This window comes from Rousettus aegyptiacus, unplaced genomic scaffold, assembly GCF_014176215.1.
Source record: "Rousettus aegyptiacus isolate mRouAeg1 unplaced genomic scaffold, mRouAeg1.p scaffold_m13_p_2, whole genome shotgun sequence".
Taxonomy (NCBI): domain Eukaryota; kingdom Metazoa; phylum Chordata; class Mammalia; order Chiroptera; family Pteropodidae; genus Rousettus; species Rousettus aegyptiacus.
Genome location: NW_023416295.1, coordinates 19527402 through 19549277, shown reverse-complemented (window position 1 = coordinate 19549277; position 21876 = coordinate 19527402). Strand labels below are relative to the sequence as shown.

Sequence of the window (21876 nt, the reverse complement as noted above, 5' to 3'; positions counted from 1 at the left end):
ATTTAATGACCCTAATTAAAGCATAAAATTTCTTTCCTATCTGACTTTATTTTGAAGCAGAAAAATTCTCTCTCTTACATTTTTCTTCTTTTGCTACTGAAACCCTCTACCCAGCTAATTTCTAATTTTGCTATTGTGATACCCTAGAGCTTGCTAATGGGATCCCCCCTCAAACAAAACAGATCCGTCTTTTCCTCAATAATACACTTTCTTTGACCCCTGTTGTTTACCCTCGTGAAGACATGAAACTCTCTTGACTACTTTTACTATATACTTTGATTTTTCATCAATTTTGTATAATGAATTATAAAATATAAACCCTCAGCAGGAAGCTGGACAAATTTTTCACTTGTATTAAAAATTATCATCTAAATCTTGCAAACCTAATGGAAATCCCTTAACACATAAAGAGAAGAAATAAGCATCTCACCTCTGTTTCCAAGAATCTTCTCAAGGCTCTTTTCTTTTTGATGCTCTTCCTTCTCACATAAACTGCAAATGTTAGACCCACTATGACCAGGATGAAAAGCCCTCCAATGACTCCGGCTGCAATTAGAGGAGTTCTGCCAATCAGAATGGAAAAGAAAAAACAGATATGAAGAGAGAAAAAAACAGAGGAAGAGGGAAGAGCAGTTGTACATATCACAAATCACGTCAGTTAGAAGTAATGCAAATAAAAATGCATTGCAGGTATAACAAAGCATTTCTCATGGTAAAAATTGTATGTGCTTTTTTAAAAAAAATAATAAACCATGTGCATACAAATAATTTCTTGGAGATGAGCAGCCACAACATGCCATTTCATGAAAAAATGTAAAACTTGGTAACAATGAAAAACATATGCCAAAATGTTGATATAGAAGCATTTTAAATTGTTTTAATCTTATTTTTATCTATAAATGAATGGAAGGTAGGTTTTAAATATATTGTGGTATATAATATGATATTCAACATTTACTCTAAAGCAGGCTTTCTCAACAGTGGTACTATTGGCGATTTGGGCTTGATGCTTGTGGGGAACTGTCCTATGCCATTTAGAATGTGTAGCAACATCCTTGGCCTCCAACCACTAGATGTCAGTAGCACCTCTGTCCTTTAGTCATTGTTTTTACACATTGCCAAATATCTACAAAAATCACTCCTAGCTGAGAAATGCTGCTCTAAAGCAAAAATGAGTTGTCTGGAGACATACAGACCTCACACCTCAGGACTATGAGGATACCGATAACAGAGTTCTATTAACCAAGTGCTATTCTAAACTCTGAAATGAGCAATTTTGTTGTCAGGAGAAAGATAGAGAACTAGGTCAAAGTTATGATGACAGGAGTCCACATTATTACCAAAAGTGTGTCCAGGTGTCTTATACCCATAAAGAAGGTTTACACGTTAAATATTACATAAAAAGGAGTAAACAGTACCGAAAAGGGATTAGAAATAAATTGACTGGGAATTTTTATTCTTAAAATTGTTAGCTAAAATTTAGAAACTGATCATATTTTATTGTTTTCTAAGAAAAAATATTTCTTTGCTTAAAAAGTAATATTATTAGTTTTAACTTCTTGTTCTAGAGTAGAGTACTATCTATGAGATTTCTGCTGCCAGAAATATATTTCTGAGCCCTGAAATATATTAATTTCTTATGCCATAGCAAATAGCCCAGATAAAACACATAGGCATTACCTAATACATATTTGACCATAAAGCCATTATAGATATCAAAACTAAAGAAGAATTTCCTGAATGCTTGTTCTTTCCAAAGTATTTTATAACTTATATTTCTATTTGCAAAAGAATCTACTCTCTACAGCTGCAATCTTTTAGAAAAAAATTACTTGCTCCTGTAAAAAAAATTTTTGCTTAAAGACAAGAGAGAAGTAATGATAGCAGATGATTTTTAATAAAACTTTAAAATTTGACCTCTTTAAAAAATCTGTAACTTCTTCTGTAAATGAAGTCATCCTTTAAATATTATGACTGTTATATTGTCATATAAAACTGCAGGAAAATCTTAAAAAGTGGTTCATATTAAAGGTTGTGTTCTGACAGTTGAAAGTATTATAGCATACTGAAATGTTGCTATAATTCAACTTGATTTTCCTACATGAAATTTTATAAAGATATAAAAATCTATTCCGAGAAAATTAAACTATAGTATGGACACAAACTCATCATTGTGATGTGTTTGGTGTGTGTAAGATCATATCTGTGAGCATGCCAGTTAAATATGTATTTCTGAATAATTTTAAGTTTTCAATCCAAAGCATAATTTTCAACTCAAGTGCTTAACACATCTCCGAAAAGCCACTGTTATAGAAAGGGCTGCATTTTGTTTTCTCAGCTCAATTTTTTTATTTCAAAAGATGTGTGTATGATTGAGACTAGTGCCCAACACCTAGTTAATTGTAGATTTGAATTAAACTCTAAACTTCTTCTGTTTATCTATTTTGTAAAAGATTAAATGGTATGTACTTATGAAAATATGTCAATGTCACTATAAATTAAAAGAGAATGTTCTTTTTTTAAAATGTGGAATCACTTAAAATAGAACAAAACAAGACCCCTGCCTCTATTCTTTCTAATTTGGGCAGATAGCAATTGTCATGTCATTACTACTTAGTTTTGTCATGGCAATAAAAATAAAACATTGAAATACTCAGTAATTTCTGTTTTTCTCATTAGAATTTACTTTTGATATTTTCCCACAGCAGTTGTATGGTTGATCTGCATTTCTTTACCTTTTTCCTTCTCTTACCACTCTGCAGTAATGGTAGAGGTACAAATAACCTGAAGAAGTTAGAAACTAGAGTTTCCACACTTACAGGATACACATAACTATTTTGTTGGACATTCTGAAAGGCCAAGTTCTTCATATTTCAGTAGAATTTACTCTTGAAAACAAGCCATTGACCATAAAGAAGCAACCAGTGAAACCAAGAAAGTGGAACATTCTATAAGACAACCTGAATATTCTCTTTAATAAGTGAATTATCATGAAAAAAAGGTAATAATCTTGATTAAAAATACTTAAGTTATAAAAAAATACGTGTGTGTGTGTGTGTGTGTGTGTAAAGATCTAGAATAACGTACAATAAGACACTAAAAGTAGTTGTCTCTGAACAGCATGACTATGGTACTCTTATTTTTGTATTTTTACTCACAGGCATTTTCTAATTTCCTACAATGTATTTATTCTTTTTTGAAACAAAAGCTTATTAAATTTACATAATACACAGAAAAAATAAATCATTGTCTAAAAGTTTAGTTTTATAATAATGGCCTTGTTTCCTTTTTCCATGAATGTTTACTTCTTTTTTTTTTTAATTAAGATTTAATTTTTCTATTCCCTGTCTACTTTTACAATCTAAGTACTTTTGCATATATTTTCTATTCATTATAGTTTAATATGTCTGAGACATTTAATTACCACTATGTTTCTTATCATTAACATCACATTTCATAAAACCAAGCTAATATGAAAAGTTAATACTACTTAGACATATCCTCTTCCCCGCAATTTTTATGATTTCTAGATATTTGTAGGTGTAGGATAGAGGTCCATTTTATCCTTAGAGTTAATGCCTCACTCTTTATGAGAACTCTTTGGATGAAGAGAATATAGCTATTTAAGTTACTTCTTTAAAATGCTATATATCCCTCTTAAGTCTAATGCTGGCTATTGCCAACTAAGCCATATTTCTGAAAGAGTCCACTTATGTGTGAGTCAGAGGAACCCTCTAAGAGGATGAGATGTGACAGAGTTAATGAGATCATAAGGGTCAAACACCAAAGGACCTAGAATACTCTGTAATCCCTTATCTATAACTAAAGTATTGTTTGTTTGTTGTTACTGACCTATCCATTTAGAATGGTTGGGTCTCCCTAGAGTATAAATGATAGGACACTTCATGTGCCAAGTCTAAGCTCCTATGAAAAGGGTGCAATTGTTTACCATATTCTGTGATTTGAAAATTAAGCATAATGAAACGGCTATCCCCCACTACTCATAAAAAGCAATAAGCATTCTGAATCACAAATGAAGTTGACTAATTTATTTAAGAGCATATAATTTGGTTTGTATAATTTCATTCAGAAGTTCAGAGACCACATAATATATGATATTCTATTGCCTTGAATGCAATTACCTATCTTAAACAGTTAAATACAAAAGAGAAGTGTCTCCCAAAACCATATTTCTCATATAATAAGATACATAAGAAGATATATTCTTATCAGTCATTACTGTCTAAACCATGCTATTCCTTAGTGGAGAATATAAAATGTGAGAGAATACATGGAACCTGATTTTAGAAATATCCAAATATTTTCCTTCGTTGATCTGCTTTTCTCCAGATATCAGTTCTTAAACACAATATAGGAAAGTCTATATAATTTATAACTAAAACTCATGTGGTTCTAAAACTATTTTGTTATACCATTTTCCATTTAATGTCAAAGGCACTCTATCCTATAAAATATATACAATGGTATGTTCTTTAAAATTGTCATCTTGGTAAAACTGGTATTTTGAATAGTATAGTCATTTCGAAGAATGCTAAATCTATGAGATTCTTTTATAGGTATTTCATCAAATAAAAGGATTTTAAATTTATAACAGATATATTTTCTTAATTTCTTGAATATATAATTTCCAATTAAAGATAAAGAAAACAATCTGAAGTCCTATAATACACTGATGGCAAAATTTGCAACAGTATTAACTTTAAATCCAAGAGCTCCACTTTTAGAACTTCTAAATTGAACTAAACAATTTGAAGGTGGGTCTTCAGGATTTACTGGATTAGACTTAGAGCTGAGATAAGGACTATGCTTCACTATTTATTTATGGACACATAAGGTTAAACTTAAATTTAAAAAAAAATTTACACAGGAGGTAAAACCAAATAAACAAAAACAACAACAAAAACTCACCAAACTAGTCATGTAATTTAATAGGATTTTTGTGTAATAAACTTTGCAAGTCTCAGAAAATGGTAAAATAGTGCCTCAAACATGTAATTGTGTGTGCAATTTACAAACCTCTTATTTTTTCTTATAGTGTCATATAGTACTAAAAGATTCTTTGTAGTCAGACTTTTCTGAGTTTTAACTATTTATGTGCATCTAACTAGTTGTGAATGTAGTGCCTCTATCAAATAGATCAGCTTAAATATACACAACTACATTCTTCTAGGATAGTAAAAAATATACGTAGATCTTAAATGCCTGAGATCTTCTGAATTTGCCTCTAGAGCCTGCTTATAACTGTCATTAAACCAAATACCTTTAAGCATCAGAATCATATACCTGACCTTGGCCAGAAGGATCTGTTAGTGCTAGTGTAAGTATCAATAGTAATACATTTCCTCTCAAAAGCATCCATATGTGAGCAATAAATCAAATGTTTATCTACTCTTTGGCCCAATTTAGAGATTCTAAAATATCCTAAGCTAACAAGTCTTGTGTGTGTGTGTGTGTGTGTGTGTGTGTGTGTGTGTGTGTGTAAGTGGATAGTTCAGATAAATTACAGTCAGATATGATGATTCTCTGTAATCTAATGGTGTGTGCGTGTGTGTGTGTGAAATTAGGTAACATTGTCTATCACCTTGTATCCTATCTTGTTTCTGCAAACCTTATAGTGGCCATCAGACAAAAGCATGAGTCTATCGTGAACCAGATAGACTCAGCAATGTACTTCACCTTTCTTATTTGCTCTTGCTAAAAGAAAAATATAGTTGACTACAAAACATGTTGAAAGAAAATTCTTAGAATCACTTGCCAGCTGAGTTAAGGACTGACCTTGAAAATAATATTTTCAATATTTTATTAATTATGTGAGCAGTTTAAACATAGTAAAAGTTCCATTCATATAAGAGGAATACAATGTTTTACTGCCATTGAAATACTCATGGGTTTTATACCACATTCGGTGTCACTCACAATTTACTTCATTTTCAATAGGAAATAATCTAATAAAAATGAAAATGTTAAAGACTTTCTATCCTGATACAGAAAACATTCTCTTTCATAGAGGTAAACCCAAGAGGTACTTGGTTCCATATACCATGTTTAAATTCAAATAATTTAAATAGATTGACTATAGACTTCCATGCTAATAATAATTGTATTTTTTAGTTAAAACTGATTTTTACATTTATTTTATACTTTCACATTAACTATGAAATATAAACCTTATTACCTCTATACTAAATATAAGGAAATAGCCTCTCAGAAAGTTAATATACCTGGATAAGGTCAAATATAAATAATAGTGCTAATATTTTACATCTTGAAATCTTAAATCCATTAATTTTTTAGCTATATTTTTCTTTCTAAAGATGATTCATTAGAATTTTTTAGAGTAGATAAATATAATTCGTTAAAGTTTTCTTCAATACCTGTGTTCACTGGTAGAGAATAAAAAAAATGTGGGGGTTCTAATACATTCTTTGATTATGTTTAGTTATATCTTACTATTGTGATTCTCATGGCACTATAATTTTATCTTCATTGCTATGTTCATTGTGGTTTATGTTTATTAAATCCTTTATGCACTTATTGAAGTTTGTAAGTGACATTATTCTTCATTTAGTTTCATTTTATTTTTCCCAGTGAGAAAAGAGGGTTTTCTTCTCCTTCGAAGGAGCATGGTGAAGGAAGGAGGACGAAGTTCCTTCCTCAGGACTAAAGAAATAACGAAAGCTAAGAAAGAACCCTCACTCTAACTCTCTCCTAGGCTATCTCTATTCTCTTTATTTCTTGTATAGTAAGAGGTTTCTTGACTATAGTAGGTCAAGAAAAGGTTTTTTGATAGAGTTCGTTCCAAGTGTTCTTTTGGTCATGCTTTCTTTTTCTTTTTTCGTTCTTTAGGGTTCTTTCTTATGTTTTTTAGTTAGGTTAGGTGTAGGAGGGTAGGTCTTGGGTGTGTCTGGCAGTAAGGAGGAGTAATGAATGATCCTTCCTTCGGAAGGCCGTCATTCCTTCTTTCCTTCTTTCCTTCCTGTTTCTCTCTCTCTCTCCTCTCTCCTCCTGCTGCTCTGCGTCGTCGTCTCTCTCTCTCTCCCTCCTCTCTCTCTCTCGGCTTTAAAAAGCTGCTATCCTTTAAGAAGGTCAAAGACAAGCAGTGTCTATTATTCTAGTGAAAGTGTCTCTACACTGCTATTCTGTTCTTCCCCAAAGCAGTTCAGATTTGAAACAAGAGACCTTGAAACATGAAGAAACACTGAAATCCCACAGAAGTCATTTTAAGGGTTACTGCCTAGGGTAAGGAGAGCCACATTAATAAGGCTTTTTTCCTTCTGCAAATTGTGCTTATTCTGTCTCAGAATTCCACCTGCTATATAAATATGAAACATTTTCCTTTTCAGCAAATGAATGTGATCTGGGTCAGAATATGATGTAGGCTTCAGTTGACAGTTACAGTTTTTACTTGATAAAACTTAGGGTATTGTTATATCTCTATCCTTTGATTAGAATTTGAGAATCCTCTATTACATTTAAAATATGACTGGAAGTGTAAGTGCTGAAGCAAATGAATTACAGCATACTCTCCCTCTTCCTAAGTAAATTCGGATGCTTCTTGGTTTGTCTTCATGTGTTGAGATACACTTTTTCCCCAATATATATATATATATTTTTCAATATGTGAATGCCACATATTATTTAACACAGTAGTAGAAAGTATTTCAGTAGAGGTATTACCATCAAACCAATATGTAATATCACCTGGATTCTTCATCTCTAGTATTAGATTCTGAGGAAAATTTCTAATAGTTTCATGGCAATTCCTTCCTTCCATTATAGGCAATGCTTACACATATCCATTGGGTTTTTGTTTGTTATTTACAATTTTGGGGAAAGTATACAAATTCATACATTTGATTTTTGAGGCAAATGATCTAATGTTTAAGGACACTAGCCTAAGAATATATATTATTCATCTATCAATTTTACATTTATAATTTTTCCCAGTTGTATTGAGGTATAATCGACAAATATCTATGAATTTTTATAAAAGGATTGAATTGCAATTAGACCAAAAAGAACTTTTAGTTTTTAGAGCTCAGCTGAATTTTGCTGCTCAAATTCTTTTTTCGTTGTTTATATCTACTACACAATATCATAAATGTCCAAATTAGTAATTTTTATTATTTTCTACATAGAATATATAAATATGTTTATGCCACAAATAAGACATTGTAGACATTTAATTAAATGATACATTATCTACTAAGTGCTACCCTATCCTATTATCTATTCATTACATGGACAAGGTAATCTAAAGCAATATGCCAAAGATTAAAAAGTTGAAAATAAAGTTCTTACAATTTCAGTTGTGTTATATACCAAAATTGTTCAACATGTTAAGGAATTTATTAGTTTCCTAATAAAGCAGAAAATATTATATAAACACTGCTTTATGAAGAAAAGTGAGAGAAGTTAAATTATTTCAGGCACCTTTCTTTGCTCCCATGTTAAAATTTTTCTTCACTTCAAAATCACCATTCTAAGCAGTGAAATTCTGTATATAAATATCTTTGACTTTTTAAAGTATGCTTATTAGACACCCCAACCCTTGCCGTAGACTAAAAACAATTTTTAATAAAATGTTTACACCAGAAGTATTAAGGAAGTGTCCTTCTAAAGAAATATCACTTTTTGTAATTTGAATGACATGATTTCCATTTATTTTGTCCATTTTGTGGCCTCGTTTCCTTCTGAGAGAATTTCCAAGTGTTCATGGAGGAGATGGTGGTCTTGAAGAATTCTTAAGATTTGTATGAAGTGAGGTAGAGGCAGACTTTGAAAAGCAGGTATACTTGTGGGGGGAAATACCAGGATTTTAGACATCCATGCAGGGTCACTGAACATTTCTTGCAAGATTAAAAAACTAAGCTACTTTTCCTAGATGTTTTATATGTATTATAGCAAATAATTCTTCCAATGTAATTAATTATGTATGATAAATCTGATGCAGGTTTTATAACTTGCCCAAGGTCATGAGCATTCTAAGCCAATAGTCAAGATTTGAATCTTGACATGTTTTGCTCCAAAGCCTTCTGCTTCTATTAAAATATTATAAAACTATATCAGGAATATTATTCTTGTGGCAAAACGTAAGGTACATAAGCAAGGAGAAGAAAATATTTTCAAGAGGTCTAGCTAGTTGACTATTTTAATAGTCCTCATCACTGGCAAAGAGGGGCAGACTAGGGAAGAGGGTGGGTGAGATGGAAAAGTATTAATAGCAACTGAAATGATCAAAAGTATAAACGCAAAGGCGAAGAGATACAAAGGAGGAGACAACGATGGCTGGACTCTCACGACTGGTATCGTGAGCGGAAGGCTGGACTCCCACGCCTGGTATCGTGAGCGGAAGGCTGACGATACCATTTATGGTGTTAGAAATAACAAAGGAAAGCTCATTTAAAATGCAGTTGGGAAGCCCTGAAAGGGGTTTCTCACACATCGCCACCCAGACCCCAAAACAGAACATACTACAGGCAGGAGAAAGGAAAAATTTCTCCTTGATCAGCAAAACACCTCCATCTCTTTCAGTCATCAGTTGCTTGCCTTCAGGTTTAGGTTTACAGCCCAGAAAAAGAAAAATGGCCACACTCAGCCAATGAGAAGCTATTGCCACCCTCAACTTTTCAAAATAGCCCCTCTCATCTTCCTCTTTTTCTCTGTGAAAAAGCAAGGCCTTCTCCGCTGGTCTTTGGACTTGCCTATGGTTTGACATAGTTTATCACAAATTGCAATTTTGCTATTTCCACATAAACCCATTTTGCTGGTAAAATATCTAGCTGTTTGTGGTTGTTTGTTGGTTTAAGGTCAATAATGGACATAAAATCAGGAGAAAGACAACATTTTGAAAGGAGAAGTGTTGAGTTCTTTTGGATCTATGGATTTGAGGTGCTAAAGGGTGTATAGTTATATTGTTATTAATCTACTTTCAAATTTCCAGGTTCAGTTGTTTCTCCTCTAATTTTGAGTTTTATACTTGTGTTTATTTTATTAATATCTTCACATTTTTAATTAAAGAGAGAAACATAACATAATGTTATTCCCTTTAAAATTTTCCACTGATTAATTTTCTCTGGGAATGCTAAAAATACAAGAGAAAAATCATGGTTCAAGGTCTTTTTTTTTTCTTCTCTTTTTTTCTTTCCTCCCACTCTGGTAGACTATTATTTTTATGTGGTTTGATTTCTCTCATTAAAGTGAATTCTGTTGTTTCAATCTATTTTTGTTCTTATCTTTTTACTGACCTTTTGAGATCCATCAGTTGCCGCTAAATGTTTAATATACTTTAAAATCCTGTTCATATTGTTGTACATGAAGCTGATCTTTGCCATGGGCGACACATGCTGGAGCCAGACACTGACATAGCCTTTATGGGTCTCCATTAATTTTGAGCCCTGATGGCATCCTCTTTTTGGAGAATATAAAGTTTAGCATTAACTAATAAAATTTATAAAGAAAGTTTTTTTTTTTTAACTGAAAAAGACAGCTAGACATAACTATTCTGAAACAGGCTGCTTCATTTTTTTTTTTAATGATTTGATAGTTTTCATGGGAACAACCTTATGTTTCAGATATAAACTGCTAAGTGCTAAGACAAAGTCAGTTTCATTACCATCCCTGTGACCCAATTTATTACAATTTGCTATCATATTTACAACACAATCTCTCCCTAGCACGCTGTCTTGTTTCATACATTCCCAAACTAAGCTTGATTTAGTAATTTGTAATTATTCCCTCTTGGATTCTTTATTTCCAGGTAAGTTATAAGCAACATGAGGTTAGAAACTATTATTTCTAATTTTTTATTGCTCTATATCTCTTAATAACATTCTCTAAGAAGATTCTCAATAATTATCATTAAATAAATCAAATAGCAGATGGGGTATTTAGATGATAATGTATGTAAGAAAAATGCAATTACTTTATTCTATGAGACTTTTTAGTATTTGGAATGACTGTGAAAATAGCAAAATACGCTCTTTGCATTTATCTTCTAAATTGTTCTCTGTAATTGCTCACTTAGCTTCTACTTTCTTGATTCTTGAACAAATTCCTATCACGTTTTTAATCTCTGCTTCTCCACTACATCAGCCCTTTTCGAAGTCACCAAAGTTTTCTTATTGTCAATGTAAACGTCACAGACAATCTTAACCAGTCGGTTAGTCACATTTCATAAGAGTAATCACTTTCCCTTTCTTAAAACACTATCTTCCCATAATTCCATCACACTACTTCCTTTAAGTTTCTCCTCTACCTGGTCAGTTCTTTTTAGTCCTGTTTCGCTGTTCTGTCCTTATCTCTCTGACTTTTAAATGTAGGAAGGTCCCAGGACTTAATCATTGCATTTCTCTTCTTCTCTACTTGCATTTTCTCCCTACATATATCATCCAACTTTTCACCTATGCAATGATAAACACATTTACATCTTCAGTCCAGAACTTCCTCTGAATTCATATATATTCAATTGACTTCTTGATATCTAATACCTCATCCTTAGCAATTCCAAAATAAATTTCAATTTCACCATCCTCTCTTCCCAAAAAGTGGTACCTGCTCTTCCCTAAGTCTCTCTTATTTTGGCAAATAGCAATTTTATCTTTCAATTTTCTTCCCTGTTCCACATCTATTTAAGCTAGCAAAAAACTAACAAGAATTGTTCAGATCCTTGCTCTTTACTACTCCTTTCCTCTTTTATAACCTATCACTTTGAGAACAAATATTCTTTTCTTTCTAATCTATATCATTTTCTTCTAACATATCTCATGGCATCTGCTGACTTTTAGTTTAATTTAGCTTGATTGACTAGAATTTCTAGAACAAAGTTGTCATTTTAAGCACATTCTTTTCATAAGCAATGTATAAGTCTCAAATGTTTATGGAAATGATTATGTTTATATATAAAGTGCTTAAAGGTAAAATAATGGTATTTTTATATTTAAAAGTACAAATATGAGTCCTTTAAGTGTTAGAATTATGTCACAGGCATCTTCAAATTTCTTTGAAGTCAAGTTTATTGTCTCATGGAAAGAAGCACTAAATAACTGTTATATGAATAAATAACCAAATAGTTTACTTCTATAAATAGTTACATACTGTTTATCTTAAATAAACCCTAAAACCACATAAATTCTTCAAGTTTCAAAGCTCGCTATATATTTTTTAAACTTAACAAAAGTATAATTCTAAAATATTTCTAATGAAAAGAAAATAGTGAGTTTTATTTATGTAATGCTTTTCTGAACATGTTTAATATTTGCTTATTCCTGTTTTCATGGTGATGAGTAAAATAATATGTTATCATAAAAGAAGTGACAATAATCTTCAGACCAGTTCTTATTTTTGTTTGCCTGTTGTAGTTTAGTTTATTTCTTACCCCACCAAACTGTGTCCAAGTCCCTGGCTAACTAAACCCTCATTCTTAAAGCCCTGCTCCCTGACACCTTCTAATCTAGTGATTTTTAAAAATCTAAATAACTAACCCAGTCTCTGTATCTTAGTGTGAACATACAACACATTTCTGACCAATGAGAGGGAAAGCAAAAGTTGGACGGAGTCATTCTGGGAAACAACAGGTACAGCAGATGGAACTTGTCCCTCCACTTTGTTCTCGGATGCAATGCTTAGAGTTGTAGTGGTTATCTTGTTACCAAAACAGAAAGACAAGAAAATGACAAAGATTCTGATCCTGATGTTACTGATCCGGGAACCAAAGGCAACAACTCTCTCACTTCTAGACTTTTGTTATATGAAAGAATAACACATAAACTATGTGTTGAAGCCAACTAATATTTGGCTTTATTTTACTTTTAGCCAAGAAAGTTACTAACTGAAAAAAAGAACTATGTCCATATTTTCCACCCTTGCCTTCTTTTTTTTCTCCTGGATTTTAACTGCCAGATGCACTATCTCAAGAAAGTCAGATTTTTAAAAAGCAAAAGATAAAACCAATGGCCCTTCTTTTCCAGATAACAGTTAATAACCCTGGTGCATCTATATGCTTGCTTTAATTATCAAAATCTCCTGGTCATTTGCTAGGTTTTACCTGCATCAATCTTGACTGAACATTTTATTTTGGGGGGAGAACTGTGCCCCATACTTTTACAAGTACCATTAAAAAGAAGCTTGTAAAGTTTCCTCAATGATGCAGTGTCTGAATTGTGGTATTTAAGTGTGTTGTAATGGACATGTTCACTGTCATCTGTTTTCAAATAGTGATAAAATTCAAAAGTAATACAATATTTTCCTAACTTATAAACCTCAAGCAAATACTGTTCTGGCAGATCAATAAAGAGAACATGAAGAAAACAAGAGTTCTTTGTTAGTATTTAACTTGGCAAACAAGAATATCCATTTTTTTATTATTATTATTATTTCTGGGTCCCCAGTAGATTGGAAGTAACCCAAGAGAAAAAAAAAGTAGAGGGTGAGGCTGTCTCTGTATCTTTTAAAATATTCTAAAGAGGACTTGAATTAAAGACAAATGAATCTTCTTTGCAAAGACTTTTGGTCATTGCACCCCACTTTAAATAATGTTTTTAACATAGAATGGATTGCTTTATATTTTAGGGGGAGGTTTATTGTGATTGAATTCACAAAAATATCCCACATTTTAAAGCATTTAATAACAATGTTTAGTAATATAACTCCTTTTTACACTTATATAAATGGCCAATCCCTAATTAGAACACATTTCTAATTACGGGGAAACCCATTTTTTTCCTAAAGAGATTGTCTAGAAGATGTTACAATTCTGCAGATGTTCTGAATACAGACTTAGAGCCACCAGATAAAGTAAACAAAGAAGAAAAATTGAATTTACATCAATTCAAACAACACTGAAATATAGTAGCAAGACAACTTTACACTTTGCCCAAAACCATTTTATTTACATGCAAAAGAAATCATTATCATTAAGGAAAGAAGAACACATCTATATGAACCAGATTCTCTTCTTCGCTAGAATATTAGTTTTCAATCTGTTCTTTGTCTATTATTTTTCCATGATTGAAATTATGTATACTATTTACCTTAGGCCATATTTAACGGTATGTACTGCTTTGGACATCCAGGAGATGATAGTTTTAAATCTCTTTCTTTTGTAAAGGGTCATTACAGAAATAATCTATAAGTAGTATGGAATAGACATATTAATTCCTTTTAAATATCCTGACTAGTGCATATCTACAAACTTTCTTTTCCATAGTCTTCTGTTTTTCAAATTACATATATTTATTTTTCTATCTGGGATATCACCTAAGCAAATAGCTTCTCTTTAGTTATAATAATGCCAGTTGAACGCACACAGAATTTCAGTTTTTCTTAGGGCAAATAGAAACAAGAACAAGAGAGCAGTCGGTAGGCCCTAACCTCCTTCACTCCCTCGCACTGTGTTGACTGATGCAGAACACTATCGTTTCTTCTTGGGTACATGATGGGACCACCAAATATATTAGTATTTTAGCTATTGAAAAAATAGCCAGAAACAAAACAACAACAACAAAAAAACAATCTAAAGAACACAATTATAAATTTTAAGATGGCATGCAATGAGAACTAACTTATAAAATTCAGGATAGGTTTTCTTTATTATCAGGTAATGCTGTCTCAATATATAGAAAGAGAGATGGAGGGAGAGTGGGAGGAAGGGAGGAAGAGAGAAAAAAAAGAAAAGTTCTTGAAATCTATCTAGTCTTAGTATTTTATAAAAAGGGTTAAAGAAATACAAATTAGTTGAGCTCAGGATGGGGAGCACGACATAGGGAATGCACTTAGCATTAATATGTTGGCTGGGTGGGGGGCTGAGAAAGAGAGCAATTGGGGGGATCGTTTTATGAACTATATAGATGTCTAACCAATGTACTATATACTTGAAACTAATTAAATAAAGAAATAAAAAAAGAAGGCTTGGTATTGCTATGACTCAATAAGCATTTTTTTTTTTTGTATAACTTATTATTTCAAAACTATATAGGATCAAATTTATCCTATAAATTGTTGCAATATTAAAAATCCATACATGCATATCTGTCCATCTAGGTTTACTTAAAACCAATTAAAAATCAAATTTAAAAAGAAGGTCAATTAAACTTCTTTATCCATCAAGTCTTCTCTATAACATGATTGATGGTACCATAAAGAAAACAATAAACTCATCAGAAGAAATTTCTGAATCATGTAGTTCTTGGCAACTTTTGGTGAAAACTTTCTAGCAATACTTTGATGGGACTCATCCAATTTTAGATAGTATAGAAAATGATTTGTTATAAAATTATATATATTATCATTATAAATATACATAAATAAGAATGCAACTTGAATGATTTTAACCCAAATATTCTTAATTCTATAATTTTTAACATACTGCTTATTTGAATTTTTAAATAATCAGCAAATTTAAATAATATAATTGAATATTTTCCATGTATTTTAATTGATATCTAGCTAAATATAGTTTTATGACAGATACACATACATATATATTATTTTCTAATTTGTAAAAGACACAAAACTAGGGATAGTCTAGTGTATCTTTCATAGGCAACTGGTGGTACATTAATGCTAGGGAAAAAAATGCAACCTTAAAAGGAGTTACAGTGGTCCAAAAGGCTGTCCATAATGTACTATTCAGTGGGTAAAGAGAATTACTAAATGATGTGTAGAGTATGTTTCCATATCTTTTCCATAAAAAAAAAAAAAACCTTTATTATTGTATTTATATATATCAGTACATGAATAAATTTGAGGGGGGATAAACATACATACATAAACACATTCATCTATATTTAATACACTAGGTCTATATTAATTTTGTGCCTTTAAATTTCATTTTAAAATGTATTAAAGAAAATAATTAACCTTTAAGAAAAGGAAGAAGAAGAAGAAGAAGAAAAAGAGATGCCTAATTATGGTTGATGAGCTTTACCCATCAGGGTGATGAATTCTACTTTTACTTCCTTTAGATTTAAAAGGGAGGCATATGGCACAAATTACTAAGACAAGAATCATTGCTCGAGGATAAACTTAGTTACAGCAGTACAATCAGAGCCAAAGATGTTTCATTTGTAAGGTACTATTCATCATAATTCCTTAAGAGCATTTCCAAAAACAGAGATAGAAAAAAATATTTTAGTTTGATTTTCTGATATATGAATGTTCTGTTCCTGCACAATTGCACAATTGCTGATGTTTGCAGTAATGGTGTAATTTGGAGTAATTGTTATATATCAGCCTTTTGCAATTATCACTGCAGGTATTGAAATCTGTTAATTTCTCATAACACATACAGGATGCTGTTAGATTTTGATTAAATATTTAACAGTCTTCTAATTTAATGAGTCCAGAGTTACTGATAGCAAATTACAACCTGTTATTTTCCATGCAAAAATAAAACAGGGTGACCTTCAGTTGGATACATATAAAGTAAAACATTGCAAATTATTGATGATTTCTGAATTAGCATCAGAATATTTTAAATGCAAAAACTAGCACAGTTTATATTTGAATTTAATATTCCAGACCATCACTCCTTTTGCACATGCAGACACACCAAAACATACTCTCCTCTTTTTTGGCAAGATGACTTCATCTACAGTTTCGGAGAATATAGAGCATTAAACAGAAACTCCCTCAGCCTTCATATATTTATCTATCCGTATCTTTCTGTATCCTCTACTTACTCTCTCCTGATGAAATAGTGATGGAAGGATCTTTTTATCTCCAAGTGTCATCTTTACATTTTTAATTCTTCTAGCTTTTTCAGGATACTGGTATGACTAATGCATCTCCTGTATCTCTGACCTTTCTCTACAAGATCTTCCAAACCAGACTTGATCCATCTTCAAAGTATCTTTATCTTTATATTATTCCCTCTCTGATTATTTAATCCTTACCTCCTTCCCTTGCTTCAACTATAAATTTCTTAGAAGAGATCAACACTTGGCTCTCTGTACATTAAATTTTCCATTTAACATCAGTTGGATCTGTCAAAATCACCCCAAATCCAACACTTCAAAAAGTAAATTCATGATGAATTTAGCACCCCTCTATTGAGCCGTATCTGTTAATGTTACCAACATTTATCCAATTTTGCAAGCCATAAATCCGGGGATAATTATTAACATTTTTTTCTCTTAATTATTTCATATTCAGGTAATCAGCAAGTGCAGTAATCATTTTTAAATTCTAAATATTTGTTAAATCTTCCCTCTTCTCTCCAATTCCATTCAACTTCTTAGCTTCTCTGCTATTCACTTGGAATAGGTTCATCCATCCACTTCCATTCATTATACCAAATATTTATATTACTGGTAACTGTACTACCTTCAGAACTTTAGTTTAAGAATCCTACTTTCAGACTAGCAGCTCTTCTTCTTTCAGTTCACCTCCTCTGGTACCTCCGCTTCAACATTTGATGCTATTGGAAACTACTTCGGGCCATTGACCCTCACATGTTTTCATTGTACTCCAGCTTCCATTGTATGCCAACTTCCCTTATTACTCATTACGACGTTTTGCTATTATCATTTATTTTTTATATATCCTTAACTCCCTGGTCTCTACCTCCTTTCTTAAGTATTCACCTAGCAAAACTTCCATCTTAGGTAAAACCAAATTTCCAAGTTCCCATGCCTTCATCTCAACAATCATTGCATAGCTGAGAAAAACACAACAATGCTAATTAGGATCATTTTAGTCATTCTGATTTATAACTACAAATCTTAAGTGGGCCCTCAGCACTGCCTAGCAATACTGCTATACTTCTAGGATGACATCCTCTCTTTGGTGAACTATCAAATCTTTTCTTTTTTTCAAATTTCCAATATTGGTTTCCCTGCTCTAGTCTGAGATGATGTCCTCATTTTATACTTCACTTAAAAAGAAGATAAATTGTGATTTGCCCCATTTTCTTACCATCAGATCCACTTTCTACCTGCATATTTACTTATATACTCTGAATTACTTCCAGTTACAAGGGATGCAAAATCCCCACTCCTTTCCATGACCAGATTCTCCACGTACATCCTGAATTTTATCCTTTCTGATGATTAAAAACAGTTGTGTCTGGAGTTGTTCATTATCTCCTGAAATATAAATTTTATCTTTTTTTGAATTACTTCTATCAGGTTATGAATATGTTATAATGTTTCCCAACCTACGCAAAACAAACAAAAAATATAATTTCCCTTGATTCCATGTTCTTCTCTCTTTGTAGCAAGCACCTTGAAAGCTTTCTCTGTATAAGCTGTCTCCATTTATGACTTCTCCCAGTCTCTTTTAACCTGTTTGAAATCTTAACCTATTTTGTTCCTACCACTCAATGGAAACTGCACCTGTTTTCTGAAGTTTCACTCGTAATCTCCGTTTTGTCAAATGAGATGGTCGATACTTCTCTATCAGCATTAGATTTGATCTCCCTGTTCTCTGCCTAGGAACACTTTCTTCACTTGATTTCCAGGATTCCTATTTTTCCTGGTTTTCCTTCTGGTTCAAACCTCTGTGCCTCAATCTCTTTTGCTATATTATACACTTATTCTCTCATCTACCCTTTAAATGAAAGAGTATCCCAAGGCTCATTCCTCAGTTTTCTTTCCATCTGCACCGTCTGCCTGTGGAATCTCAACCAATGTTATGGATTTAAATATGACTGATGATTCACACTCCTCTCTTGAGTGTTGTAACCATCTGCACATGCAAAATCTTCACTCAGAGATCAAGTAAACATCTCCAGCTTACTTTGCTCCAACGGAATTTTTCCCCTATAAAATATGGCGCACTTCCTTCTGAGCCTTCTTCATCTCAGTTTATGACATCACCTTTTTTGCTCAGTGACTCTTGTCAAAAACCCAGGTGTCATCTATATTTCTCTTTTCCTTACCACCCTCATACCAGCCAATTAATTTATAATTTTCTCATAGTAGTCATACAAACATCTAATTATAAAATAATACTTTTACACTCTTGTCAAATGCTTTATTCCTATATACATCGTGGGCCCTATAATGTTATAGTTATTGTTCTAAGCAGTCGATATCATTTAATGAAATTAAGAGAAGAATTAAATATTTTCTATTTACCCATGTATTTACTAATTCAATGCTCTTTATATAAAATATTGAATATGATTTTTCCACTATAATTTTCATGATATTAAGAATTATGTTAACTTTCTATTCTCTCCTCAGTGCCTTAGCACAATGCCTGATATGTAGTAAATATAAGAAATATTTACTGGCTGATTATTCTTAGGTAGCATATATGGAAGAATGGATGTTTTGCTTTATCCTTTCAAAAACAAAATATGATATTTTTGATCATATCAACAATGGGAAAATTTTTTTCTTAGCAGAAATAAATTTTCACCTTATCAAACAGGAAAGAATCAAATAATACATAATCCAGAATTCATACTCTACCACCTGAACTCATTACTACTCTCAATCAACTTTGCCCCATCTCTCAAATCTCACAGTAAAACTAGGAAGGAAAATCATTCCTAAATTAGTATCAGGTCTGATGGAAGTAGTTCTCATATGGAAGCACAGTAATTTTACCAAATCTCTCTAGAATAACTACCCCTTTAGAAAAGACTTTTTAAAAAGCCAGAGTTTATTCATACATGTTTTAGGTAAGCTACTGATGTATTAAAATATAAAAAATAGAAATATATATTTGCATTATGTTACTAATATACAGAAGTATATGCTTAGTTCATGGAAAGGAGTGCTCCAACCCAACCAAGCAATTCTAGATTATTATTAGACTAAAATGTGCTGTGTGAAGACAAGTTTGTAAAATCCTATACATTGGAGAAAGGCTTAAGGTAAAAGTTAGGAATTTAGAACTAAGAAAAAGACAATGGGTGAAGTTGTTTAGGTAGGCTATAAAATATTCAAACATCCTCATCATAGGAATAGCTCTTAACTGTTCTACTTGGGAACCAGCATGGCAGACAGAAAACAACGTGGTCTTCAGAATCAGACACACTTGAACTCAGATCTTTGCACTGCCATGTACTAGCTAAGTGATTTTTAGCTAGATTTTTTTTTTTTTTTTACCATTTTAAGCAAATTGTACTCTGAATCTGTTTCCATATTTGTAAAATGGTAGTGGTAATAACTGCTTTTATATGCTTATCATGGAAATCAAATGTGCTCATGTAGCACACCTGATAGATACATAGTAAAAAATGGTGAAAACAAGCTCGCAGCTAAATCTGAGATTTTTGAAAAAAACAATACTATTCTCAGAAAGAAATAATAACTGGTATTTAGGTTTTCTCATTGGTCTTTTATTTCTTTGTGCATAAAATGATTTAGCTATCCACTCTGGAATTTGAACTCCAGGATTTGGGATCAAGAGGTTCAAGAAAAAAAAAAAAAAAAAAAAAAAGCAGCTTTAAAAGTAGAATATGCTTTGTGCTTTAAAAAAAGAAAAGATTTTTTTTTTTTTTGTCTTAGTGAATAAACTTTTTATGGAAAGAAGTTTTTGTTATCGTTGTTTGGTTTGTGCTCTACTAAAAGTAACAATAATTATTCTATAAATGACTCAAGCATATGGTATGCTTTACTCTGGGCAGAGGAACAGAACACCATAAAAAATGCAATGGCTACAAGCATTCAGAGTTTATTAGAGGTGTATTTCTCTTTCCTTATTCATTCTTTACTACTGAGTTACTGTGAAATTACAATGAAATGATATCACTTTGGGTTTGAAGGTGGATGGTACCAGAGAATGAAATCAATGTGAGGGATTTTGTTGGTAAATCAAAGTGCTCTCGGTTAATTAGCTCCTGCCTACACACATAGCATGGAAAAATAATTGTATGTTTATGAAAGAATGATTACTTAGGAAATGTGCTGAGGTAATAAGAAAAAAGCATGAAGAGAGCAATTTGAGTTAATATCTACACATCACTTTATGTAACCACATAACAGAAGGGGGCCCCAGTTAATTATATTCTTTTAGTTAAATAGAAAATATGAAAAAAAAAAAAAAAAAAAAGGATACTTAGGGCCCGACACAATGTATGCCTAAATAATATTGGGGAATATTTTAGACTCACTTCTAAATATATATATAGATATATATATATATATATCTATATATATATTTATATTTTAGACTCACTTCTAAATATATATATATATATATATCTTAACTGTTCTCTCTCTCTCTCTATATATATAGACACATATATATATATATCAGACAGATATATATATATCAGACATAAAAATAGAAACTTTGACCTATACTTAAGAAATCTTTCTGCTTAAGCACTGTTCATTTGTGACATATAAAAAATTGAAATGATGTTTTAATAAAAATATTGGCTACGAAACACATTTTAAGAGAGTAGAGTCTGTACAGTACAATTCCAAATCGTTGAGTAATTTTTAATTTAAAGAGTAGAAAATACCAGAAATTCTGAATACAGACCCAAATTATGATATTCTAGTCTTCTCTGGTGGAACTTTATAAGAAGGATCTATGTGCATATATAAATATACAGGTATATGCAATGAGTTCAGGCAAACAGATGTTTTTCCTTGTATCTGTCTGATCGTCCCATCTGTAACCTATTGAGATAATAAACACCCGTCTGTGAATATGCAAAATCATTTATTCCACTATTCTTGTAGTATGTAAAATGGTTACCAAAATGTCATTCATAGGAAAATGTATGTAAAATGGTTACCAAAATGTCATTCATAGGAAAAAGGCTTACTTCTTCTCTGTCCAGAGATCACATTCTAAAGCCAAAATCTGTAATCTCTAAAGTGAGGAGACAAAAGTAAAAGTATTACAATTTCTGTTTACTCTATCCTTTCAATTATCTATCATATATTCTAT

General features: G+C 31.7%; 1 protein-coding gene across 6 annotated transcripts in view; it reads right to left on the bottom strand.

The window, feature by feature from the left end:
• Positions 1–21876, bottom strand: part of ERBB4 (erb-b2 receptor tyrosine kinase 4) — a 944884-nt gene that overhangs the window by 209499 nt on the left and 713509 nt on the right. For all 6 annotated transcript variants that reach the window (XM_036236254.1, XM_036236256.1, XM_036236258.1 and 3 more), the window contains one exon: positions 431–563. In XM_036236254.1, coding sequence (XP_036092147.1) covers positions 431–563 — 133 coding nt within the window. The remainder of the gene's footprint in view (positions 1–430; positions 564–21876) is intronic.